This window comes from Rhipicephalus microplus, chromosome 10 (genome assembly GCF_043290135.1).
Source record: "Rhipicephalus microplus isolate Deutch F79 chromosome 10, USDA_Rmic, whole genome shotgun sequence".
In the NCBI taxonomy this organism is placed as follows: domain Eukaryota; kingdom Metazoa; phylum Arthropoda; class Arachnida; order Ixodida; family Ixodidae; genus Rhipicephalus; species Rhipicephalus microplus.
In genome coordinates this window covers 52,896,611-52,911,351 of record NC_134709.1, presented here as the reverse complement: position 1 = coordinate 52,911,351, position 14,741 = coordinate 52,896,611, and the positions used below count along the sequence as shown (strand labels likewise).

The following is a 14,741-nucleotide window of genomic DNA, read 5'->3' as shown; positions in this document are numbered from 1 at the left end:
GGAAAGGTGTGCCCACAACATTTTACTGCATGCAAACCATACAATACACGTTAAGTTGACGCCGGGGCTATAAGTCCGTGCAGAAGCGAACCAGCGCTGAGAGCACGCCGCGGAGCGCCTGCTGTTTTGTTTGCTCCATAAATTTCACGTCACTTCCGCCACACTTCTCGCAATGCATTGGGATAGGATAAGGCCTCTCCTCAGTTTTTCCTTCCTCCATGGCTGCGCACCAATTGCTTTCCCTCGCTACCTTGACGTCACGCAAAGCCGTGCTTGCGTCAAAGCCACGTCGCCAGCAGTATGACGTAGGAGTCGCCGCGCCTGACTATCCAACGCCTCCTCTAAACAATGCCTGCGGAATGGTTCGCGCTCCCAGCGGAGTTGCTCCGCCTTCAGTTTTGAGCAAGCGCCGCGCGGTGGCGCTCGCGACCGAGAAAAAAAATAAATCTAGTTTTTGGTTCATTATGTATTACGGCTTGGTGGCGCTAGCCACCGCCCGTTCTAAAGGGTACAGCCTTATCCATTCATATATCCATCCATTATCACGTTGACGGGCGGTACCAGTTAAGCGTTCTTCATCTGCGGCCCATAGGGGCGCGTCAGTCGAGAGTTGTTTGAGATCTGCAACTGTGCACCGCTGTTTCGGAGGCAATGCAAAGTGTTGCGTTGTTGCACCGTCTGCCACAGGTGACGCTAGCGACCGAGAACATTTTCAAAATGAAGGAGGGAAAGGGTGGGGCAACTGTTTTTTTTTTTCTCATACGGCAGACATCTTCCTAGAGGAGGCGTTGGACTACCACGACATCTATGGTGACGTCACGCCGAGCCATGCATGCGCCGCGCAGCAGCTGTGTGGAGACCGCGCCATGTTTAAAATTGGGGTCGCTTAGCAACTGTTTACGTTATAAAACACGTCGTAAATAGTTACTGCACGTGTGGGTGCCTTCGGAGTCATAGCGACGGGCCGCGGCCCGTTGCTCCGAGAGAGTTTTGGCAAAGGGGCGCCCGAAGAAGGTCCGTACACCCGAAGGAGAATATACCTATCGTGGGGCTCAACGTGTCGCCGATCGAGAACGTAGCCGTCGACGACGAACCGATCCAGCCTTCGTTGACAACGAGATACGTAGGACCGATCGTCCCGGGGTCGAGCTCAACCAAGTAAAATTTAATAAATTTAAGAAGCTTGTACTGACCGCGAAAGACTTGAAGCAGCCAAGCTGGTCAATCTAATGGCCATGTGTTTAGAGAAAATATTTAACGATTTCGAGTACTTTGTACTCAGCTATGGGAGAGCACTGATCCGTCCCGCTAAAGGATAACACAAATTAAACTCACATCTGTGGAAATTCGGTGGAGGTGAACATGATAAGCTAAGGAAAAGGCTATCGGAAACCACGGTCAGACCGAGAATCAGCCAAGTTCAGACCTAGACATCCTCCACCCCCTTAAGGGTAACCTGAAGGGGGAGGGTAACCTGAAGGGGGTGGAGAATGAAGGTTCCTCGCAGCCTCCACCCCCCCCCCCCTTCATTGAGTCAATGTAAGGGGTAGACTTCGAATATCGGGTTGCCGGGCGATAGTGCCAAAATCTTGCGATGCTTCGTGCTTCAACAATTACAGACACGTTTGTTTGTTTTCGCCCAGTGTTCTTTAGAGAAAATTTTATTTTAAAATTTAATTCTGTCAATATTAGGCCAATGTCATGAATTTAAACAACCAGAAAAGCAGAAATAGGACGAAGAAATCAGCGAAAAACCACACGAACACAGCGAAGAACCACCACACAAGACGAGCGCTAGAATATCGGGTTAAGCACTTCTCTTGCGTCCTTCGCCCAGATAGCTACGTTACAAGAAAGTAGGGTGAACCAGTTTTCTCTATCAACTATTTCATTCTCGCCTGGTTCATCTCGGCCCTGCCAGATGGCACCATCTTCCCAGCATCTCAGGTTTAGTGCTATACGGTGTTCGGTATGATGCTGGCGCAATGAAGTTTGCAGACAGACTACTTCCTTATGGCTAAGGAGGGCGGCCACCGTCGTTGACACCCCTTTCCGTGCGTGACTATGCAAATGATTGATAGGTGGGTTTTAACGTCCCAAAACCACCATACGATTATGAGAGACGCCGTAGTGGAGTACTCAGGAAATTTCGACCACCTGGGGTTCTTTAACGTGCACCCAAATATGAGCACATGGGGTTAGAGCATTTTCGCCTCCATCTAAGATGCAGCCGCCGCAGCCAGAATTCGCTCCCGCGACCTGCGGGTCAGCAGCCTAGTACCTTTAGACACTAGACCACCACGGCGGGGCGCACCTATACAAAAAAGGCGCGCAGAGCGGAGTGCAGCCTTTTTCCTTTTCCTGTGCTGCTGTCTGGCGATAGTGTAGGGTATTGGTAGGTGCCAGAACAATCGCTACCGCCAGAACGAGAGCCTCCGATATCAGAAACGTTTGGTAACTAGGGGAGGGCGCATGCCAAGTGGCATTACGATAACAGTGGACTCACGTATGTCGGTGAAGAGGAAACCAGGCGGGCAAATCAGCCTTCTTCATTATTCCCCGGTGCATGTGCCCTTCCCTAGAGGACAAATTGCAAGACGCCTCTAATCTCGGAGGCTTTTTTTTTTCAGGCAACACCGCTTCCCTACCAAAGCGGCAGAGCAGCATCTCAAAAAAATGGAAACGGCGGCTTGCCTGCATATTCCTGTAGTTATGTTTCTGACCATGGAGGGAAAAAAAAAACTAGGAGGGAGCATGACGTGATTCCGCTAGGCTTAGGGAGCCTACATGAACGGCCGTTTTTAGGGTGGAGACATCTTAATAAGTGCCTTCAAGAAACTCAGCCAAAACCAGCGGGCAACGGGGCACGCTGTTGCCAGCTTTCACCAAATTCAGCATAGTTTTCTGTGCGCCGCCATTTTGGAGCCAGCCGCCGCTCCCTCCAGCTACGCGAAGTACGGCGCAACAAAAAGGAGCCTGGGATTTTGACAGCGGCGGTTCTCAGGGTCGTGTAAGCGACCCGGTTCTCAAAGTGAGCGCACGAAGAAATTCGCAGCCCACACACAAACACTTGCGACATAATACTGAGGTTACGCTGACACGAACGCAAGCGTGGCAACAGCTCAGACTAGCGAGCGCGTCTCCGTACGAACGCGCGGACGCGTCCCGTTTGTGGGCTTCCTACTCGCAATGCGTGGACGCAGCAACGACAACTTCGGTTATCTACTCATTCGCATCCAGGCATTCTAAGGCTTCACCGGCAGCGTTTCACACGCTACCGCAACGTTCGACGCCGTATTATTGAGAACTAAACGCAACCAGGCGTAGACGCAGTGCGGGCACCAAGATGGGGTGACGGCGCAGCGTTGCTGTCTGGCAACATTGTGTTCTGGCAGGCGGCGGCATGTAGTGGGTCAAAGGCTGACATCACCCTAAACACGGCCGTTCATGTAGGCTCCCTAGCTAGGCTCGGCAGTCAGCGCCCTCTGCCGCCGCTCCTCCAGGCCAGCGAGCGTCGTCTCCAGGGGGCGATTAGTGCCCCGCAGCCGTTACGACCAATGCAAGCAGATCAATATAGCAGTATCGTGTCACCAGGGCCTTTACCGCAAGTGCTAAGTTCAGACTGTGTTGTCGTCGTATTGTGAGTGCCAGTAATCGACATGCAGGACACGTGGCCAGAGGTAATAAACAAATAAAAGAAATAAATATTACGGTGGTGCTTGAAACGATGATGACGATTTTCTGCACAAAATACCGGGAAAGCAATTTACACCACAGAGTTTCCTAAATTTAACTTGAGGGGACTCTGGCGTGGTGACCATTGAGCCACCATGGGAATGAGGAGTAGTTCACAACTTTGCCTATTCTCCATGCTTGCGGGCTTCGGCCACACTTGTGGCTTTGTTTATTGTTGTTTCAGTCTTGTTTCGAATAAGAGAATAGACTGCTGTGAGTTTCATGAGCTGATTTGAATGGGTGAGCCTAAAAAGGTCAAGGTGGCGAAACATAACTGTTGAGCCTTTGCTCAACTTCGTCTGGCGGCAAAGTGTTTTCAGGTTACAAGTTGTCAAACGGAGCCGAAAGAACAAAGTTTAAACAAATCCGTGTACTACCCATCATTCCCACGTTGGCTGAAACGCCGTGCGTTGCAGCTCCCATAGACATTAGTGGCAGAGTTCACTCTAATGTATTTACGGGAAACGGTAATTCACGCCGCTGTCCGAGCCCGTGGGTCACGGGATCTCGCCTTGCCCAATCAAGTGTTGGCGAGCGTGTTTTAAATCTAGCGGCAGGTTGGCCACAACCATGTGATGTCACCTACTGCTAACACCGTGCATCTCATTAGCAGCATGGCTTCGACATCCGACGGTATTTGCGTGAGGCTGGCAAATTTTTATTTTTATTTTTCTCGCATAAATTTACTTGGCTCCGAGACGACCACGTCACACCCTCCCCTAGTTTGTATTCTTCCACCGTATAGACTATCTGAAAGACTCGCACCTCGGCCTGGTCCCTTGGTGGCTGACGGCCTCGACTCCTGGCTGTTGGTAGCGCGTCCCATCGCTGCCGGAGAAGGGGGAACCGACGGCGACCGGGGTTGCTGCCTGCCTATTGGTCGTCCCTGCTGGTGACGTACATGGTCGCTGTTGGTCCCCCCGCCCACGTTCCTCGCACGCTCAATGTCCGCGTTTGGTCCGGCACTCTGCGCGTGGAACCGTAAGACACATTGTTAACGCCTGACCACATGTACGCGTCGCAGTGCCTCCGTGCGTAGCTTCTTGACGCGCTGCAATGCGCATACGTGTGGCCAGGCTTTTAGAAGCGGTAAAAAACGTTGGCGTACCCTCGACCGAGTCGCACCAGGCTGGGGCAAAGCATAGTTGGTCGGCACTCGACTGGCCAGGTCTTGACTGGGCAGACGTGCATTCTCATGCCGAAGCACTAAGGAATCACGTTATCATGTAAATCTTGAGTATTGGTTCAATACCGATCGGGTTTGATTGCGAGTCGCTTAGCAATCACAAACGTAATCGGCTAAATGTCCAACGCTTGTCCTGTTTCCTTCTCTTGTGCGTTTCCTTTTTTGCGCTGCCCAATTATGTCTTAATTAGCCTAGTTACTCTAAATTGTATTGTTAGACTTTGCATATTCAAGGATTGGGGCAGCAAAACTTGGCCGGCACTCGGTTGGCCAGGGCTTGAGCAGGTACAGGCTTTGAGACCAAGGGTTGGTCTGGATTAGCTTGCGCCGGGGCTAGCTTAATATCCTAATTAGCACTATAAACGCGCAGACTTAGTTAAACCTAGTTATGTTAACTAGGCTCATCTTTATGAGCTCGGCATGGCTGGGCAATCCAACACTTCACCTCGGTATAATTAGGCTGATTTAATTAGCTTGATTATGCTTAGCTAAGTGTTAGGAACAAGCATTACCCTGAAAATATTATGGCTTAACGAAAGCAAGCGACGCCTGAACGTCAACCCAAATAAGGCGAATGCATCCGAGAATGGGTTGAATGGCCTTTGGGGATGCGTCTCGCTGATTTCGCTCACCCTTTGCCTTAAACCTGTGCAGTGGCAAAGTTTTGAAATCCGTGATGTCGTGTTACATCAGGTCGATGTGCCTTCAACCGCCGTGCACTGCTGCCATGGACATTCGTAGTTTCGTATTAGCTTTGACATAAGCCGCAACACTTGAATATTTCTGTATACCACTCAATATGCTAAAAGGCTTAAAACAGAAAGAACACAAGGAGAAGAACGTCCTGTTTACTGGTATACTTTCATGCCTCTTTCTCAATGTCACGTAAATTCTTTAATCAAATTTCACAGCACTCATGAATACAATGGACTGGCAGAATGCAATACAAAAGTATTGGCGCATAAAAGTACTTAAAACTTTTTTTTGTCTGGTATATGAAATTTCTCTATCAAGCAGTAGGTTTTGCAACTTATGGAATGACTGAAGCGTGCTATGCGTAGAGCAATACATTTAGGACAGCATGGCTTGCGTAGCTGTTACGGTGTTTGTTACACTTGAGGTGTGAAATATTATGTGCCGTCTACTAAAGCGCCTAATCCACATACCACGATTCGAAGACACTCGGTATTAGGTCCCAACGCAGAAAATGTAGTGCGTTTTGTGCGAGGTTTTGTAATCAATTGAAATTAGCCTGTAATATAAGTATTAGAATAATATACCGTCAGTCATGTTTCATTTTGACGCCGAAAGAAGGAAATCACAGACTCCAAATGTGGGCGCGATATGTTTTTGCGTGCATCTACTTCGATAAAAGAAGAAAAGTAGTACTTTTCGCTTTGTTTGTGGAACACGGCACGTCGAATGACCCGCCAAACATGATAGTGCCTTCAACACAGCGGTTGATTACAGTCAGGTGTGGTACACTGAGTTTCAGTCAAGGCATAATGGCAATGTCGAAGGTTCAATTATCCTATAAGCAACTCAACGTGTTATCATTTGGCCATAGGTTAATATATATTCAGCATAAAAAGTTACGTATACACAAACATAGCACTGCCGCTGAAGGGGTTAAAACCGAACATTCAATTAAGGCCACTCCTTCTGGCATTGCCCTTTCGCAGGCGCAGCTGCAGGTTCTCTACGTGGAGTGAGGCTCAAGCGTGTGTTGGTATCCAAGGCCAACATGACGACTACCAGTGCGTGAACCAACCGATGGCGTCTTCAGATCGGCCTTACCTTCGAAGCCATGTGAATGACAGTTACTCGTACCGCATTCGCAATCCGAGTCCGTGGAAGAATACGGGGTCTTCAAGATGGCCGCCACCGCCACACTCTGCTGACCAGTGAATGCGTTCTTGTTCTTGCTCCTCTTGGTCGGTGGCCGCTACCCACTACTCAGGGAGATCGGTCAAGGTGGAGAAGCGGATTGAAAAACGAAAGCACACGTAGAAAGGTGTCTTTGGAATAACTATAGCTTTAGGCATAAGCTTGAGGTCGGAGAACAAAGTACACGCCCGTGTTGGTTTTCTGTCTCACTGCGGGCAGTGGACGTCTTCTTCTTTTCTCCTCAGCGAAAGCCGGCTGCATAGAGTTTCCTACACTTACCTAGATAGAAAACTGGCGCTCCGAGCTGTTGCACGCGTTTTGCACAGGATATGCGACGTACAGACTGAATGAACTACAAGAAACACCCGGTAACGTCTCTAAATCCGCTGATTCTACGTTCGCACTGTCCTTATGATGCTAGAACTTCCAGTGGACTGAATGTTTTTAGTAGACAATTGCATTTGCTGGCCCGTTTTTCTGTCAATCTTAATTTTGATGTGCTTTCCTTTCAGTACAATATGATAAGCATACATGTATAGGAGAAACAAAAAAAACTAGGCCTGCCCGGAACTTGTCGCAGAAATATTTTTTTTTATGGGTCATAACTGGTGGAAACTTGAATCGCATGCGCTGCAAATTCCTGGTTCAAGTCTTCCGACCCATGGACATGCATGCGGTCTCTCGTTATTGAGCGATATTTTATGTTCGCGCTCATTATTAACCTACGTGGTAAACACAGCGCTAATATCAGTCTATAGACGCTACGCGGCTAATCTTGAAGACGCGTCTTCATTCCCTACACAGGGCAGTAGTACTTCAACGGGGTCTAATTGCAGGTACACCGGTGTGAGTGCTCGTTAAATTGTTGAAATTCATACGGCGGAGTTTCCGTCTTCGATGATCTTACTTCAGGCAGTTTTTTAGGCATTCCCGTGCGTGGGTCTATCGGTGTGTGTTTTGTTTATGCGCGCAAAATTGAATACAAATGTTATTCTTTGTGTGTGTGTGTGTGTGTGTGTGTGTGTGTGTGTGTGTGTGTGTGTGTGTGTGTGTGTGTGTGTGTGTGTGTGTGTGTGTGTGTGTGTGCGTGTGTGCGTGCGTGCGTGTGTGTGTGTGTGTGTGTGTGGTTGTTTAGACATGCAAATCTGAAAACGACTTTTAGCAGTGCAACGAACAAAAGGGGGAGTGGCTGAAGAGAGGAGGTGGTGGCGGTGGAAAAAGTTTATTAATATATTTACATTGAGAATAATGGATGGGGCGAGAACGTACCTCTCGCTTCTTTGTCGTTGCTCTGTTAAGATTCGTAATTATGGCAAATGGACACGCCTCAACCTAATCTCTTCAAAACTGAATGCTCTCAAGAGTATGTGTGTGTGTGTGGGGGGGGGGGGGTGTTATGAACTCTCTTTTTGCCTGGCTGCGTCAGTGCACCTGTACCACACGTTTCGGTTTCGCTGGTTAACCATACATACGAAGTGCTTGGGTGATGAACTTTAAAAGGCCATTCACGCATAAATTTTGCATCTTGTATTTCGGTGTTGCAGTAGGTTGCTAACCGCCCCCTCATCACGGCTGGAAAGCTTGTTGACTCGAACGCGCAACGGTTAATTATTCAGTAGCGGTTTTATAGCCCTCACTTGCAGTTTCGGTGTAAGACAGCACCTAGCGGTGCGGAACACAAAGTGTTGGGTGTAAACATAGCTGGACTCGTAAGCACACAAAATCGTGTGCCCATCAATACCGTTTTGGCAACTCTTCTCAACCGAAGCTTCCTGGATGCTTTTTTTTCTCATGTGTTGCATATATGCGTGACCTCCCTCCCCCCATCCCTTCCCAAACAAATAAACAACAACAATGCACTGCAGTGCCGGGGCAAGGACATCAAGTTTACTACTCTCCTGTGCGAGTGTGTCATCTCTTTTTTTAATTGAATTGAATTGTTTATTTTCAACATAACACATGCCGAGGGACGGTACGGCTAAAGGCAGAAATGACTGCCTACAATGGCCCTGTCCAACAGGGTTGTGACTATCATTAAGAAATTATACACTAGAAAGCGGAAGCTCTGCCCGGAAATAAAGAAAAAGAAAAATAACATAGCGCTATTTGCAAGGGATGGCGACATAAATACAGGAATAGTACAATTGAGTTTTTTTTTATTGAATAAGTCTGCGGTAAGAAAGCGCTTGCAATAATCGTGGCAATCAAACATATGCGTGAGCGGGGTTTCTATTCCGGGAGGGGGGGGGGGGGGCGAAAGTTCGTCGAGCGCCCCCTCTTCCAATCGTGTCAATGTATAGGGCTGATTTTGCTCCCCCCCCCCCCCCCCCGCGAGCGTACGCCTATGCAGCCAACATAAACTCGCCACGAGTGGATGGTCGTTGACACGAAAACCAAAGCCGCGTTGATTTCGCGTGCAGTGGCTCGACGCGCACTTGAGAATCGATATTAAATACGCTCTAGTCTATATTATCCGTCGATATTGCGTACAAGATGAGTGTGTGTCCACACAAATCTGTCCCACAAGCTATCTCACCTTCAAAATTTTGTGTCAGTACTGTTTTATAGAAGCCCGATCACCTGAATATGAAAGCTCGCTTCGCAATATTGTGTTTTTTTGCTACGCACAAACCATACGCTTTGATGCCACCCACCACGGTGGTCTAGCGGCAAGGCCATTTGGCCACTGGACCGCAGGTCGCGGCATCGAATACCGACCTCGGCGGCTGCATTTTCGATGGAAGCGAAAATGCTTCAAGCCCGTTTACTTACATTTAGGGGCACGCCCTACCACGATGGTCTAGTGGCTAAGGTACTCGGCTGCTGACCGGCAGGTCGCGGTATCGAATCCCAGCTGCGGCGGCTGCATTTCCGATGGAGGCGGAAATGTTGTAGGCTCATGTGCCCAGATTTGGGTGCACGTTAAAGAACCCCAGCGGGTCGAAATCTCCGGAGCCCTCCACTACGGCGTCTCACATAATCATATGGTGATTTTAGGACGTTAAACCCCACATATTTCTCTACATTTAGGGGCACGTTAAAGCACCCCAGGTGTTCAAGATTTCCGGGGCCCTACACTATACAGCGTCTCTCATTATTATACTGTTATTTTAATACGTTAAACCGCAACAACTACACTATGATGATTTTTTTTTCTGTTTGCTTTTCTTTCTTCGCGATTCCGGCAGTATAGTTGAGCAGCCGCAGCGCCACATTTCCCTCCGCCATAAATGATAGGAAAATGTATACTGGCAAAAAAACAATCCAGGCGCCTCGACGGTAATCGCGTGCTTCTCGGGAGTTGACGAGCGGACGGCACGGACAATTGACTTCCTTGGCCGCGACGCACGCTCAGTTCGCTCGGTGGTCAGTTTGTTCCGCGTTTGTGCGGACTGTATACATCTGGGTTCCCACATGGCGCGACCACGTATACCGAGTGTGGCGTGATGCGTCGGCGTCGCCGACGCGGCGCGCACTTGTGCAAGGTTGTTTCCTCCCGCCGCGTTCATTGTATACATAGTCGCATCGTCTCGTACTCGTCGGTGCCACGCGCTTTTTAAGGGCGAAGCCCCTTACGCCGTGGGTCGTGCGGCCGTGATGTATACATGTAGTAGTAGGGTGTTGGAGTAGTAGTAGTAGTAGTAGTAGTAGTAGTAGTAGTAGTAGTAGTAGTAGTAGTAGTAGTAGTAGTAGTACTTTATTTACAGTAAGCCGGATACAGAGCTCACTGCAGGGGCAAAGGGCTAAAGGCGAACAGCCTGACAAAGGCCCTTGTCCCTCCGCAGTCCGTGACAGTGCAAAGCTTAAACAATATATATATTCAATACATTGGTTTCAAGCAACCTGCAATTGTACACACAAAATTCAAACATAAATAGCATAAGAAGTTTACATAGTAGTAGGCAGCCACCTCCATGGCCGGACTAGAGGAGCGACATGCACGCACTCATTTGAATTAAGGAGGAAACCCGCGCACGTTATTCATAAATAAAAAGATAGTTGTTCCTGATGAAATAACCTACAGAGACGAGTGTCGGTGACTTGATCCCCAATAAAATTTGCCTTGAGTTTGATGCTTACTAAAAAAAAAAACTAGTAACAGGAGGACGCACTTTGAGCACTATATGACCAAAAAAGGTTGCCACGTTAAACTCGCTGGGCGTAACTTTCTTGGCTTTAGCAAGGTTTAGCGAGGGTTAAGCCGCAGTGCCATGAACTAGAAGTGGTGAAAGGTGGGAGCTAGACACGAAGCGGGGGCCGTAAGCAAGTGCGCGCGGGCCGCTCCTCTATAGTCCGTCCATGCCACCTCTCGTTTAGTCCTTGGAATGTCCGCTGGATGACGGTACTTCTAATGTTGAATATATGAGGAAAAGATACGAGATGTCAGTACGTGGGCATGTTCACTAGATGGACGGACGAATGGACAGACGCACGGTAAGAGAGCCAGAAAAATGCACGGACGGACGGACAGACGGACGGATGAATGCATGGACAGACGCATGAACAGATGGATGTACGGATGGACGCACAGAGGCACGGACGGACGGAAGCGCAAACGGACTGACGAATGCTTCGCCCCACTCATCATCATGCACTCTGTGGATGTGCTGTGATTTTTTTTGCGCGAACTGCCCGTCGCTCGATGATATCCTGACGCATGCGCAGTAAGTGCGGGCGCTGTTGAAGTTAGTAGAGCACAATTTGTCGCGCTGAGAATGCCCCGAACAGATTTTAGGGGCGTGGCTCCCTGTAGCGGCACCCGTTCGTCCCTCGTAGTCGTAGTGGTAGTGTGTAACCAGTCTTACAATTTGACCTCCAAGGTGGTGCCGGTGGGAGATTGCTTCTGTGCATTGTTGAACAATAAAAAATTCGCAGCGTGCGCGTTAACTAAGAGCCGAATCATCCTGTCTCTCATTCCCCCTTAGCAGCCATTGGCATGCACATTGAGCACTATCTGACAAGAAAGGGTTGCTACGCTAGACTCGCTGGGCGTAACCTCCTTGGTTTTAGAAAGGTTTAGCGAGCGTTGGGCCGCAGTGCCATGAATACAGTGAACTAGTATATACCATGAACTCGAGGTGGTTAAAGGTGGGAAGTAGACCCGAAGCGCAAGCCGTAAGAAAGTGTGTGTGCGCCACCTCTCGTTTAGTCCTTGGAATGTCCACTGAACATTCGGTGCTTCTATATGGGAATATATGATAAAAAGATGCGAGATGGTGGGACTTGGAGTGTTGAATAGATGGACGAACGGACACACAGACAGATGCATGGATGGACGCATGAACGGATGCATGAACGGACGCAGGGGCGGATGCATGAACGAACGCAGGGACGGGCGCACGAACAGACGCATGGACGGTCACACAGACGGACGCATGGACGGACGAATGCTTCGCCCCACTCTCCATCATTCACTCCGTGGATATGCTGCCATTTTTTTACCCCTAAAAGAACTCCCTGTGTGTAATACGTACCGGAATGGACCCAACATGTGTTTATAGTCAATTACAACCTAAAAATAAATACGCGCCCCACCCCCAGTACTGTAGCGCGCCTGTCGTTCAGCTGGGTAACAGAGCAATGATTGGCGATTTCCGTTCAGGCTATAAGCACTTTTTCGCTGATAATGCAAACACTGTGCATATTATGAATTAAAAGCCCGTCGCTTCTCGTTAAATTGTTACGTTTGGCTGAGCAGTGAAGTCAGAATTTTTGATGAAATTTGCAAAGAAGTAAAATTTTTCGACCGAGAACTATCGAAGTGAACACGTTCCTGTGCGACTAAGTAGTATGCCATAAATACGTGATAGGTCCGGACGTCTCGGAAATCAGTACCTCAGTGATAACGCAGAAGTGTAAGACCACCGACCAGTGACGCTCGAGGCTCACTTTCCCTTTTCATCATCAGTGAAACCTTGGCGTCTTGACATCCGCATTCTGCACGACGCGCGTTCACACTCCAGTTTATCTAGAAGCTTGCGGGCCTCTCTCTTGGGATGCGGTCCGGAGGTGTGGGACGCGCTCAAGACACAGTGGCGTTTACACTGCTCAGTAGCAGGGCGGGCCCTTAGACGCCGTACGTCCGAAGAACTAGCGGACACTGCCACAAAGCTGCGTATTGCTCTTCGGGTTGATCGACTAACTCCCTTGATGCGCGCATGGCAGCGAGAGTTAAGAGGTCGTTTTCAACGCCTCATTGCAGCTTCGTCATTGACGGCGGCTGCTTGGCGTTGCAGACGTAATCCATGTGCTCACCCTGAGGTTCTACGCTTTGCGTAAAGCTCGCTTCTCAACCCGTCGAGTCGACTAGGAACTCCGGCGGCCAGACCCTTACGCACTGCGTTGCCGCCGACACGTGATCAATCAGTTTTCCTCGATCACTTTGCCAACATGGCTCGTACGACAATGTCATCACATCGCGGTACCACCGAGACAGCCACAATGTTAAGTAGGCTACCTCAAATTTCATCTGAAGTAGCTGAACAACTGTGCACAAGTCCGTCAGCTGACGAAGTGAAAGAGGCACTGTCTTCCATGAAGCGTGGCTCGGCCCCCGGGCCGGACGGGTTGCTTGTTGAGTTTTATTTAACGTTTTGGGACGACATTGGTGCTCTTTTCACCTCTGTTATTTGCCGCTGTTTCGAGAGCTTTGATTTTCCTGATAGCTTTCGCGATGGTCGAATTGTTTTAATACCTAAACATGAACCATCGTCAATTCGCCCAGAGGAGTGGCGACCAATAACGCTCCTCAACGTTGATTATAAAACTTTCGCGGCAGTTATCACTCGGCGTTTGAGAAGCCTGATGCCCTCCTTAATAGGTCATCATCAGGCGTGCTCTATTCCTGGAAGAGAAATCTACAGTCTTTCTTTTGTTACGCGCGATATAGTTGCGTACACGTTAACAAGATCAGCTCAGGGACTCTTGGTTTCACTTGACCAGGAAAAGGCATTCGATCGCCTCGAACATAGGTTTATATTTAGCGTAATGGCAGCATTTGGCTTCTCACAAAACTTCGTTGAGCTTCTCAGAAACGCATACCGAAATATACGCAGCACGTTGTTTCTTGATGGTTTAGAGAGTGCGCCATTTCCGGTTACCCGTGGTGTTCGCCAGGGGTGTCCTTTCTCTCCTGCGCTTTTTGTACTCAGCCTCGAACCATTCCTTCAATCGCTAATCGCTGACCCTTACGTTAGAGGCCTTCCTCTTCCAGGTAATGGTACCGTGACAGTGACAGCATTTGCTGATGACATCACGTTGTATTTGAAGAATGAGGACAGTTTATCCCGTAGCCTACGACTTTTTACAACGTATGGCACGATTTCAGGTGCTGCTTTAAATTTTTCCAAATGTCGATATCTATTCATTGGTTCCCCAGACGCATGTCTAAGTTCCTTTTTCGGTCTTCAAAAAAGTGACACTATACGCATTCTGGAGCTTGATTATACTTGCTACGGCATATCAGCCTCCTTGTGGAATTCAGTAGTCGAAGATGTAAAACGACGCGTCCGGGAAGCACAAGAGTATGATTTACCGATGCTCGAAAGAAGGTATTTAGCACAGACGGTGTTTTGCGGCCGTGCATGGTACATATCTCATGTCTTACAGCCCCCATTACGAATCACCAGGTCGTTGCAATCCCTCATTGGCTCCTTTTTCTGGTCGGGTGGAACAGAGCTGGTTTGCCGAGCAGCTCTTGGGCAACCGAGAAACTGCGGTGGATTCGCATTCCCATCTGTCTCTGTTCGCTGCCGGCTGCTTGCCCTACGATTCTTACTTCGGTTGTTGCATGGTGATCAGTGCCCCGCGCGTGATCTTGCCTGTTATTTCTTAGGCACCAAACTACGCCTTTACTACCAGATGCACGGCTTAATTCTGCACCGCAAACACTTAACGTGCCTGCATTTTACTCAACGGCAGTAGCATTTTATCGA

General features: G+C 48.9%; 2 protein-coding genes across 2 annotated transcripts in view; one reads left to right on the top strand and one right to left on the bottom strand.

Moving 5' to 3' along the window:
• The window catches only part of LOC142774849 (uncharacterized), a 74,589-nt gene extending 69,657 nt beyond the window's left edge, over positions 1 to 4,932 (bottom strand). The window contains exons 1-2 of the mRNA XM_075875991.1: positions 4,861 to 4,932; positions 4,501 to 4,702 (exon numbers count right to left, since the gene is read on the bottom strand). Coding sequence (XP_075732106.1) covers positions 4,501 to 4,702; positions 4,861 to 4,932 — 274 coding nt within the window. The remainder of the gene's footprint in view (positions 1 to 4,500; positions 4,703 to 4,860) is intronic.
• The window catches only part of LOC142774724 (uncharacterized), a 78,947-nt gene extending 71,570 nt beyond the window's left edge, over positions 1 to 7,377 (top strand). Inside the window, exon 2 of the mRNA XM_075875658.1 lies at positions 6,603 to 7,377. Coding sequence (XP_075731773.1) covers positions 6,603 to 6,828 — 226 coding nt within the window. The 3' untranslated portion in view covers positions 6,829 to 7,377. The remainder of the gene's footprint in view (positions 1 to 6,602) is intronic.
• The last annotated feature ends 7,364 nt before the right edge of the window (positions 7,378 to 14,741 follow it).